Source organism: Lipophrys pholis (assembly GCF_963383615.2).
Source record: "Lipophrys pholis genome assembly, chromosome: 12".
Lineage (NCBI taxonomy): Eukaryota > Metazoa > Chordata > Actinopteri > Blenniiformes > Blenniidae > Lipophrys > Lipophrys pholis.
In genome coordinates this window covers 27,919,535-27,932,406 of record NC_137641.1, presented here as the reverse complement: position 1 = coordinate 27,932,406, position 12,872 = coordinate 27,919,535, and the positions used below count along the sequence as shown (strand labels likewise).

Genomic DNA, 12,872 nt, shown 5'->3' with positions numbered 1-12,872 from the left:
ATTTGTCTTCAATTCACCCCTGTAAAACACTCCAAATGCAAAAGTGGTGCAAAATAATCCAAGGATAACATATTTCTTTGGTGGGCAAGTTTACTTTAAATGGATCCCTTCCCAACAGAAAGTCCCTGCATTGCCATGTGAATAAAATAAATTAAAAAAAAAAAAAATCTGGATGGTCCAGTGCCCTCAGTAGGACTATGAACCAGCAGCACTAACTTCTCTTGAGAGGCCAGTCCTGAGGCACTTTCGACCTCTCGACTTCTGCTGAAGGCTTCCAAGGACTCGGTAATTTGCATATCATGCCTATATAGGCGTGGACACGGCCTCACATAGCTCCTAGGGACTTGTTCTCTGAGAGATTATTCTGGACAGACACTAAAAAGCCAATGTTTTGGGGTTGTTGGTTTTTTTGTTTCATAATCGTCTGTAGTTTAACCCCCCCCCCCCCACACACACACACACACACACGCACACACACACACACTGCTCAGAATGAAATATTTTTGCTGTGTGGCATCACAGCGTGACACAAAACCAAAAAGTAATCAAAGCTGAATTAAAACATGCGAAAATGTGATATCAAGGGTGAGTCGACACTCATTAGCCGTACAGTTCTTTTGATAGTCACAACAACTTATGTCACCGTCACTCCGGGAGTTAAGAGTTGTTTAATCAAGGACAAGCTTTGCTGTTTAAAGCAAAAGAAGCAGCGTCTATTCTGTGAATAATCCCTGAACTAGCCACTAAATGACACGCACTACATGAAAAGAACCTCATTTCTCTAAAAGATAAAATAAGAAATGCACCCTGGGTTGTGTCAAATTACTATTGAATCAGAAGAAGCTAATGAGACATAAACATTCGGTTAGTTGTTGATAATTTGTAAACTGAAATTGTGGATTTAAAAAAAAAAAAAGACATATTCTGTGAACTTTGGAAATATTTCTGGCGGCGCACAGTCACACAACATTGATAACTTTGATCTGGTTTTGTTTTGAGAGTGAGAAACGTTAACAAACTCCTGCTGTGTGAAAAAAGCATTAGCAGTCGAGGTAGTTGATGATATCATAGTGTTAATTCAAATCTAAGCTTCAGTTCCTTTGCCAGTGTTCTGGGAAGAGGAATCAGACCGGCAATCTGTGTACAGATCGTGTTTATTGTCACAACTTGCTAAAAAGTGGCCTCGAGGTTCGAGCAAGCCAGAAGGTTGGGATTCAAATCCCAGTGATCTAGAAATCACCCTGAGGGTCATAAAACTTGTTCCAAGTCAAACAAACAGATCTATGGTGGTGACCTTAAAAACCAAGCAACGTGACAGATTATCATGGAACCGGAGCTGCAGTTGTCGGGATGCAATGAAAAGCCCGATATAGTCTTGTGTTGAAATGCAATATTGTTGATGAAATTCACAACTCACAAAACCCAATTTATGTAGAAAAAACCCTCCAAAAAAACAAACCACAGATGGGAGTTGTTATAGAAAGAACAAAACTTGGTGAAAATAGGTGAACTAAGGGTGCCCATTTTGCCCATTGCTTCAATGAACCCATATATGTGACTGTTTTAACTGTAACTTCAACCCGACACTCGTTTCCTGAAAATAATAATAATACGATTTTAATAAATCAAAAATACACAACAATATAAGCTAAAAGCAATGATTATAAAACACTTGGAAAAAAAGAGAAATAAAAATCAATTCCATTGTTATTTCATATATTTCACAGACTGTCCATGAGTTTTTGGCTGGTAAAAGTCCCACCACAATAATGCAACATTTAGCACAGCACGCAGCTTTGTTGTGGGAGTTATGTCACATATTATACATCACAGGAGTTGTTATCTTTTAGCACAGTGTTTAAAATGAAAGTGTTTAAAAAGTGTGAGCATGTTGCAAACTCGACTTACAGGGTTTGTTTGTTTTTTTCCCCCCAAACTGTGGTCTGGATCCGGTCAGCAAGTCTAACAAGTCTTCAGACCACTCAGGCTCCCCTCTCAAACACAAGGGTTTGATCTACTGAAGTTTTAATTGTAGAATAAAAGGCAGAAATGGGATGTTATGTGCTCACACGGGTGCTGTCTGATCTATTGCGGATCAGATAGAGGATGAGATGCTTCAGTTGTCATTGTGATGAGAGGCATTTCCTCTTTTAATTTGTTAACTTTATGATAAGATATTTTCTGTTTTCTTTGAGGTTTTGACCTATCACCTCACATATTGTGTTTTTCATCTTTTCCTCGGAATTTAGATTTATTTTCCGTAACGACTCAGTGTGTTTGATAACCTCCTCGACCGAACATTTCCAACTCATCACATTTCGTATCGTGCTTATTGGTTGTCAGCGCTCCGTATGATTAATTCAGGGTGAACACAAGCAAACAAACATGGAAATGATTAACCATCTCCAGTTAATTCCTGTAGCAGGAATTAACCTTAATTCCTGTTGTAAACAGGCCGTAATGCATTCATAACTCTCGTTTTAATACTTCTGTGCAAGAACTCGCTTTTGGCGTAAGATTTAATGGAAAAATGCTGAGCTAAAGAAAACAACAACAACCTGCTTTAGAGTCTGAAGATGTTTCACCTCTTGTCGAGAAGGTTTCATCAGACCCGAGACCGAAAGCGCGTCCGGTTGCCTCTTAAGACAAGAATCAGGGACTCCTCAACACTGATGTTATCCAGTCTTCAAAGACAAGTGACACAAGGGAATCGGCAAAACACACGAGAACACGAGGAACAGGGAACGCTCGAAACACACACGGAAGTCAGGAATTGGCCAGAAGGATACCACAAAAGAACACGGAACAGCAAACAGCATGCTGGTGCATAACAGCCAGCATGTGCTGGATGTTGATCTCTTTTTGTATGACGACTGACTTGGCGCAACAACAAAGTTAAAAGAGTGAGCTTCTAATCATTGATTGAAAAATAAATGACGGTCTCAAATGATAGTAAAGCTTTATTTAAATTACCGAGGTCCAAAGTTACTTTTTTGAACTTAATATTAAATAAGTCCCAGTGGAATTTCCTTGTAAACAAACATTACGTTCACATCCAGTGTTGCTCTCGAAAATATATCCCACATATGCTTTTGGCTAAAACAAACAAGATGGATGTGTTTTCCTCCTCATTAGTGGTATTAAATATATACTATATTGACTGTTTTTGGCCGTGCCGCTCAGTTTTATCCCACATAAGCAATAATCCTGCAGCAAAGTGTGTGTCTGGGAAGGGAAAAGGAGTTTCCCACCTGCACGGGAGGCAATGCAAACCACAAGCAGACTGTCTTCTGCCCTTTATACTGTATGAATAATTCCTTAGTACTGTTGCAGAGCACATTGCAGAGAAACACCACAATCCCTGCAGGCACGATGATTTCTCATTTTTACATTTAATTTGCTGGATGAATGAGATGTCGGATGAGCCAAGAGAGTATAAAAAGCAGCAGTGATAAACCATAGCAGGAGTCATGCTGCATTGTGCCTCTGCGTGACCTTTCCTGCAGTCTCACCAAAAAAATGGGAACTTCATCTGACCCACACAGCATCCAGCCATTTAAAATATGCTTTTAACGTTCTTCGCGTCCCATCTGCATTGTTTAACTCGCTTCTTTTCACCTATGCCATCAAAACTGTCACGGCTGATTTGATTTCTTTCGCTGGGTTCGATCTATTATTACAACGAGTGTATTTCATATTTCATCCACTTTGAGTGGCTGTAATTATATATTATATCAAAGCAGGTTGGGGAAATATGCTTATGCTTGTGCTTGGCAGGAGTTGGATGAAACATTGATACCCATCTCGTGTCTGTAGGCTAAATATGGGGCTGCGGCTCACTGGAGCCAGCCAGAACATAACTGCCCATTAATCCACCAAGCAATGTTTTTTTTTTTTTTTTTTTTTTCCTTCCCCTCATAGTTTCATTCGTGAATTGAATAACAACAGACTTGCTGTGCTAATTAGCATTAATCAGCCTTGGTTTTTCCTTTGGACAAAGCCAGTCTCACTGCTTTTTCTCAAAGCTAAGTTAATTGTCTTACGGCTTGAGTTCCGTTTTATATTTCACACACACGGAACGGAAAGGTCTTAGACATAGCTAACTCATTAAATCAGATCAGTCAATAATGGGATGCACACTCATGACAATCTTTAAAATAACTCCTATAAAGTAACTTAGTTATTTGCGTTTTTTTTGTCTCCTTCAATTCGACCTGTCTTGATGATGTGCACAAGCTGATATTACTGTCGCACTGCTGTGACACTCGAGCAGAGCTGTCAGCGTCGTGTGAGCCACTATAGTTGATTCTTACTCATTAAGTTCATGTTATGTACAAGTTACATTAGTGAGGAGGAGGAAGATTGTATATATATATATATATATATATATATATATATATATATATATATTTATTTATTGTTTTTTTGTTTTTTTTATACAATCCGGGTTAATAGTTTAAGATGGAAACAAATAAAAAACAAAATTGTTAAAACAATTTTCAAACATGCTGATTATTGGGGTGAGTGTCACAGATACTGTAAATATTGGTTTAATGTTGACAACTTATTGTTTGTGAAGCACTTTGTGATTTCTATCTGGGAAAGTTGCTGTATGAATAACAGTTGCTTACTTATTCTTCCAGCTGCTGCCAGAAAGACTGAGTTAGTTCACTATTTATTGTGCTGCTTTGTTCACTTGGGACGAATGTTTTGGTGAATGCTTTGACTAAAGCGATCAGATTGACTCTCCTACTGTTTTTTTATCCAATCTCATCCCCCAATTAACCTTTAACACACATTTTTGCATTTTGGAGAAAACCAACTCATGTACAGGTTGAACATGCGAACCCAGAACGTCATACAACAAGCTTGAACCTGACAACCACTGCAACGACAACTGTTCTTATAAAAGCTAAAAACAGGTCAAATATGGCTCTGTTTACATGACAACGCTTCAATGAAAATACATCTTTTTTTGCATTTCAGAAAAAAAATGTTTGTTAACACAGCAACAAAAATGATGTCCGTTTAAACATGAATTTCAGAAACACTGAAAACGATGTACTTATTAGCATGCAAGGCCACGAGCCGGCATTATTGTTTGTCTTGTAATGAAACCACACACATGCATGCAGAGAATTAATATGCTATAAGCTGACTTTCAAGTGAAAAACTACCAATTCCCAGGAGAATATGGACTGGGAGTCATGACACTATGGATGCCACCATTGTTGTTGTTGTCCATCTCCTCAGGCATGTGCGGAGGAACTATTTACTACGGATGTGCCCATGCGCAGTAGGAGCACATCCGTAGCGCAGAGAATCGTCATGTGAACAGAGCCCCCAAAAGGCGACAAAAGTTTTCTGTTTTCACTTGAACCTGTGGTCGTGAAAAGATGGCCTAAAAATGTAGTACCACAGACAGAGTATCAGTCAAAAGTAACGGCAATAAAGCAACACTTTACCGTGCATAATCATGAAATTAACGCAATTTCCAGAATATTGAGCACACCGGAATATAGGCTGCACCCACCAAATTAAAATTTCTTTTTTAAAGAAAGAAATAAATAATAATAAAGTTTGGGTTTACGTGATGCACCTGAACGCATCACCTATGTATCGGCCATGAAGTGCCACAAAAAGCTATAAATTAGCAGCGCCATTGTTTAAGTAGCAGGGTTCAAAGCGTGTGTTAGTTAGTTTATAGTCCAGAAATTACGGTATATCATTCTCAGCTGCTGCAAAAGATCTCACAATGAAAAATTGCAAAAAAAATAATTTGTAGAGCAGAAAGAGCAACTTCAATTGTTGTGACAAAAATGTCAAGTACATCAAGAAGTTCTAGAACAGGAGTCACTGCCTCTAGTTTAATGACCGGCCTAATTGCATGTCTTTAATCCGAATCAACAAGTATGTATTTGATAAATTTGCCACCTTAAAATCAACTCATTATTGAAGTAATATCTAGTCCTGGTTCAAATGTGCTTGAAATGACGATTCTGCTAATAATTTAGAAATGTTTGGAAATGTGGGCCAAAAAAAAAAAAGACTTGTTTTTTTCCCCCGTTCATTTAACAGCTTTTCAAAATCAAATCACGAATGCATTTGCAAAAAGATTGAGTGCCTTTTACAAACCTACTCTGAGGTACAACAGGTTTGTACTCACGCCAATTGTCTGAAAATGACAGCTTAAAAAATTTGAGTTGTTAAAAAAAAATAAAAATGCTGCGTTAAGGGATTCACAGTCAGGAAATTGGTGACAGATACTGAAAGGGCAAAGTGATTTTTGCTTCATGAAACGATTCTCAAAGGTCCACATTAAAGTAGCAAGAATACTAAATTGCAGTTTAAAAAAGAAAATGGAGCATATTTTATAATTTTTGCAGCCACCATGGCATACATGCCCAGAGGGGGACCAGATGAGTGTGATAGACCACATTATTGACATGTAAATGATCACAGCCCCCCAGCTATGGCTGCAGACATCACACACACACACACACACACACACACACACACACACACACACACACACACACACACACACACACACACACACACACACACACACACACACACACACACACACACGAGGGTCAGAAAAGGATTTAAAGTGTGTACCTACTGAACAGCCTCGGGCTAAGCCCATTACACCACAGAGCACACAACGAAAATCATGAAGACCCGCGGTAACCTGCTTGGGTTGTAAATGACTTCAGCCTCCGGAGGGGGGGGGGGGCTTGATGAGTACGGCATCCCATCGCACCTCAAGTACACATTTCCAAGAACACACAATCACACCACACAGTACACACAGAAGACGGTCGACCCTTTTGTTCATTTCTCCACACACCTATTCCAAAAACCACAAAGCAAACAGTCGGACGGAAAAAAAAAAAAAAAAAAAAGAAAAAAAAGCCAGCCGATAGTGAAATTACTCGTAAACACACGCAGACACGTTCGGGTAAAACTGCAACACTCACATGAACAGCCTCCTAAAAACGTCCATTTACCACCTGCTACTACCGTTCCCACAATAACTATCGCGGAGATAGCTGTAATAATCACACGCGATTCGTCACTCCGTTTCTCTCTTTGTCCTTCTTGTAGCGTCTATAAACGAAGTTTTAAACACGAGGCTCTCTTCCTCATCTGTTTAATCGATGAATTAAGCTGGAAAAAACTGCAAATGAGGCCGCTGATTTTGATAATGACCACAATAAATACAATTACAGATATAATAAAAAACCTTTGTTATCGGGAGGACTGAAACATTCTCTTCTTTTGAAACACAAAATAAAAACGTCAATTCCTCGTGCTTTTGAAACCATATTACTGACCTAAAAATAAATGGTTTACCTTTAAAAACAGCTTGTGGAATTGTGTTATTCTGTCTTATCCAACATGGGTGGAACTAATCTCTGCTGACTTTTCGTGGCCTTAAAGGAAATCATGTGTTAATCTATTCTTTATTTAATCCCACATTCTGAATCTCTTGTTAGATTCAGGTCACTTGGTTTGTGCGACGTTTACAGGGCATTTTCATGTAAAAACGCAAAAGTTTTGTTGCATTTTGTTTGTCCGTTCACATGACAAGGGTGCTTTTTTTGAAACGCCGTTACTGCGCATCGTGGCCATAGTAAAAGGTTCTGCGCATGCGCAAGTAGCTGGACAATAACAAGAATGCTTTCCTCCGTCGTGTCATGACTCCCAGTCCATAGTCTCCTTTTTATAGTTGACTGTCACCGAAAAAACAATCGTTCATCCGTACAAATGTACGTTTACTTGCCGTCGTCAATATTTATAGCGTGCATGTTTGCGGGTGTAGTTTCATTGCAAAAACAAACAACAGCACCCACTAGTGGTCTTACGTCAGCATGTCATTCTCAAAACGTTGCCGTGTAAATACGAAACTTTTCTGAAACGAAAAAACTGTGCATTTTCACTTGAAACGTCATACCAGGATTTAGTTTGGCTTAGGTGACTGAAAGACTTTTATCAATTTTTAAGACTTTTAAGGTAATTTAAGTGACTTTTTTGATCGGTTTGAGTAAATTTGTTCTCTGCATAGTCCGTCAAACGAGGGGTGTTTGGGGTCTTTCTCATGGATGGTAGCTGTGGTAACCCCTGCAAATGGAATCTGACCAGACAAATATCCAAACAAATACCACAATCACAGGAATAACACATGGAGAAAATATAAAAATAGATTAAATAAAGTTTGTTGGTTTAAATTGATGAAATGTGTATATATATATATATATATATATATATATAACAGTGAAATCCCTATCTGAGTTACACTGTACAGTAGACATATGTTTTGAGAACTTCCATATATAATTGATACTTGTGGTGTCTAAATAAAATCAGAAGTTACTGCTGAGTACACTCGCCATTAGAATTAACACTCAAACTCTAGCTGATAAACTAATCTGATAAAAATACTGGTTTCTGTTTGGCGACATTTGTTTACCAAACAGGATGCCATTGTTTATTTTATTACATTTTTTTTATGTTTCTGATTTGAACATAGACAGTTTATAATGGTGACATTAACGACGCAATGAAACTTGGTTAAAAAACAAACCAAAATAACTCCCCTTTTTTTTCAAATGTTTACAAAATATTACTTAACTGTGACAGTAATTTTCTTTGTAATTGTCACAATTGTTGTACACGAGTCGACTCAAATTGATCAGCACTCTCTCAAATTCTGGTAAGTGGTCAAATTGAGGACATAATCACAGTGTGAGACTTACAAGCCCGACAAGAAGCACAATGCAGTGTTCTTCCTCTTTGGTTTCTGTAGAAAACACACGTCCAATAACTTGCATTTCTTGTTCATTTTAAGATGAAACTAAATGCTAACTAAATATGCAGTGCCACAAAAAACTAAAAGTGATAAAGAGGATTTGTATTTACAGTGTTAAAGAGGCGATAGCGTAAAGGGAGAAAAACACATTGTGTATTATGTGTGTCCCTTGTTTGTTTGGTTTGTAAAGTTCAGGTTTTATCTTTATTACTGTAGCTTACATGGCTGTCTGAGCCTGGAAAGGTCAATAAATGGTTTCTAGTTTATTTTCTCTGCTTAAAGATTATGTATGAAACTGTTGCTTGAAAGAGACACTTCATTTTAATGTATAAAAAATCCTGCATGTCTCGTACATTCCTCTGGCTTTCTTTTATTGCCTGACGACTGAAATCAGTGGTACAAAGTGTTTGTCTGTCAGGTTTCTCGGTGTTGTTTACTTGATTTTTCTGATCATATGTCAACCTAACTGGTCAGATCCGACATTTATCCACCACTGAGTGTCTCAAGAGGCAAATGTTGAATTCTGTATTTTTCTCTCTTATTTCTGAGGTTGTGAACTTGCCCCGATATGACTTAGGTTGAGAGATTGAGTCGAAACGAAGAGGAAAAGATCAGATAACGCGGAGAGAAAATATGGAGTTTAATGAATCGGTCAGTTTCCACTGTCTGTCTGAAACACAGTTAGCTTAGCTTAGCACAAATGGGGAAAGAGCAGCAGCCATTACATCTCATCTGAACCCATAAATCAGTGTCAAGAAACACGATGAGTAAGACAGAAGAGGGCAAAGTGGAGTTTTTTTTTTAACTTTCCAGTGTTTATTGATTTATGCATGACTGGTTCCGAATCCCTTCTCTGCATTTCGGTGGAGATTAAGTAAAACAGCTACAAAAAACCAAATATCATGCCGACTCTGTACTTGTTTGTAAGTTCCGATGCATGACTTTTAATTTGGCTGAGGTTGTAAGAAACGGTGGTACAGTCGACCGCACAATCACTTCACAGCAACAATGCTCCCGGTTTCAACCAGCTGTGTGTCATTTGTATGTTCTTCACGTCTGTGTAGTTTCTTTCTTTTATTTATTTATTTTTTTTTCAGGCACTCTCGCTTCCTGACAATATGGACAAGCTTGTTTGGGCAGTTTGTTACTCCAAATTGGCCTTAAGCGTGAATTAATGTCTGCGATTGTCTGTCCAATTGTGTTAGCTCTGCGATTGACGGTCCGCTGTGCAGCCTGCCTCTCACTGTGTGCGAGCAAAGGCTCCAGGCCCGTGTGACTCTAGTCTGGATCGACTTAAGGCTGTTTAATGCTCGACGCACGGGCGTGACGTCACGTGCGGAACTTAGACGTGCGGAATCGGCATGAGAGATGAGAGAGCATGTGCCATTCAAACCACATACGGCTCCCGCTCCCAAACTGCAGGGGGCAGTGCACCGCAAACAGACTTCCACCGCAATATTAAATAAGAACAGAAGAATTACACCTCCTGATTCCTGCAAGTGGAGAGTCACTCGCACTGCAATTTCAGCTCAAAATAATTCTTTTCTGACACCACAGGGACTTGAACTCTGGCAGGACGATGTGCTTAGAAAAAGTCTGCTGGAGAATGCTAAAGAAAATACAGGACTTTATTGAATTTGCGATTCAACACTGTAAGTGTTGTAGAAGGTTGCAATCTATGTTTGAAATGAATAAAATGGGTAATATGTTTGGTAATTTCATGTTTGTATAAATAAGTTAAAAGGACTTTATGTTGGAAAGTGTTTTAAGGGGGAACCTTTAGTTCCGATAGTTTTTGGTTCCTACGGCGGAGTTTACAGACGGACCACACAGCCTCATGTAAACGGACTTTAAAGTTGATAAGACGGCAAAAAGAAGAAAACTAAAGACTCTTTTCATGACATGGGGCGAAAGAGTTACTGTTTGATCATATATGTTTGTATATTGATGTAATTTAACCCATACAATGTGCTTTTTCACAAGTTTATACTTTTCATTTTGTTTTGGTCGTAGTTCTCATGGTGTCCCGGTACTCTGCAAGAAGTTGTTTGACAAAATAAATGCCCGTTCCTAAAGAACCTGTGTCCATGGTCAAGAAGAGAGCTGCAAGCACTGTTTTAAATGCAGGTAACATTATTTTTGTTTGTCAAAAACGGTGACAAAGAAAATGAAATATCAGGAAAAGAAAGTAAAAATAACTTGTATTCTGTGTTTGCTTTTTTTTAAACGAGACATCAGCTCAAATAACATCTGCCGGAACAGCCTCACTGCTTAGTTTGTTTTGGTCTGGGATCATTTGCAGCATGTCAGCATCAACACAGTTAAATTACATCAAAGATGCCGATCCCGTGTGCTCTGGTGCTGCAAAGGTTGATCATCCACTGGGAAAGGGCCGATCAAATAAAATAACATATTTGAATGAGTTCTTGAGAGAGAGACAAAAAAAAATCAAACCTTGACCAAATAAGTCGCCAAACTTTATGCTTTCAAGCGTCTTTAAAGCCAAGTCTTCAGTCCTCCTCCTCTTCAGCGCCGTCTTTTCCGCAGGGGCGTGGCCTGCTGAAATGACGTAAATCGGCCGCGCGGAACCATGCAGAGCTCGTGGACGCGTCAAGCATAAAACAGCCTTTAATGATGCATATAATTTTTGTTTATTATAGCATCTAAACATGAAAAATCATATTTGAATTTAAAACTTCTATATAAAAAAACTAACTATTTTACTCTTCGAGTTCTATGATTGTGAGTTCTTATTATTGTTCTATACGTTTCTGGTTGTATGCAATGTAAATTTACAGCTCGCAATCCCCAGACGACTAAATGAAAGCAGACCTGCTGTCGAGATGTTTTGTTCAGATAATGAGAGAAGAATGAAGTCTGTTCCGGTGTCTGACATGAAAATATGAAAGGTTGGCGAGGCAAACTGAGTCAAAATGAGTTCTGCGGCAGATAGAGACGTGCAATTACATCCAGCATTCAGTCCTATGCTTCCACATCCTGTGCCGCTTATACGGCGTGTTATTAATACACGGCATTGATTAAGTTGGGTGCAGTAGTCTATTTAAGACGCCATCTGCTATGAACCATCAGTATGAGTAATTAAAAAAAGCTTGCTGCCTAATAGAATTCAGTGAAAAAACATTATACAAAAAAAAAAGATATTGTGAGCCACTCTCCTTTATGTTTTTTTTTTTATTATCCCTCAGCCAATTAGAACTCATCCTCGACAGTGCACACCACGGTGAGCCAAACCTGATAACACTCTGCTAATTCATATATACTGAAGCACCGATGGGAAAACGCAGGCAAACATACGTGCACATGAGCCAATTAAAATACGCACAAATCTTCCGACATCCTGTTACCAAGACTTGCGAGTGCCATTAAACGCTTCCCAATGCAATTCTGGTTTAGAATACTTGCGTGTATTCTCTTGCAGTTACAAAACAATTTTTATTACTGTTAGTTTCAGACGCAATGGCAGACAAAGTCCTAAGTCCTGTGTGAAGCCGAGTTCAATATCACAAAATATGATTTATTTTATAAGAGTTCAGTTAGTCTCGGTATGGAAATACTGATTGGAATCATTTGAACCAGTGGGATAAAAGGGCTGAGTTTTCGTGGAAATCAGTATTTTAAGGCATGTGGGAGATTGATGTATGGCGGCACACTCAAGCATTTTATGAGACCTTCGTCCCGCCCCGTCTTGTCGCTTGAATTTAACACTGCCCTGCAGATTCTCCACACTCAGTGAGCCCATGACAGCACCCCGGAATCAAAAATACTCACTCAAACACTCGTTGGCCGAATCCCCAGTGGCCCTTGCCCAGGGTCTGTCCTGGTAAAAAGGGTGACATCTCTGGCAGTCGGCTCCCGCCGTGTTATGTTGGCAGGCGCAGACGAGGCCTCCGCGTTCCCCCTCGGTGCACTCAATAGCATGACCATTACACTTACATCTGAGGGGAAACAAAGACAGACTGCTAAGTCAAGTCAGCATGTACAACCTTTCCTATACTCCCTTCTTGCTCTCAGCGACTCTCATTTCCAGCACAAGTGC

The 12,872-nt window shown here is 39.1% G+C and overlaps 1 protein-coding gene across 1 annotated transcript in view; it reads right to left on the bottom strand.

Moving 5' to 3' along the window:
- lamc3 (laminin, gamma 3) overlaps positions 1 to 12,872 on the bottom strand; it is a 131,429-nt gene that overhangs the window by 88,839 nt on the left and 29,718 nt on the right. The window contains exon 4 of the mRNA XM_080476718.1: positions 12,605 to 12,771. Within this exon, the coding sequence (XP_080332844.1) occupies positions 12,605 to 12,771 (167 nt within the window). The remainder of the gene's footprint in view (positions 1 to 12,604; positions 12,772 to 12,872) is intronic.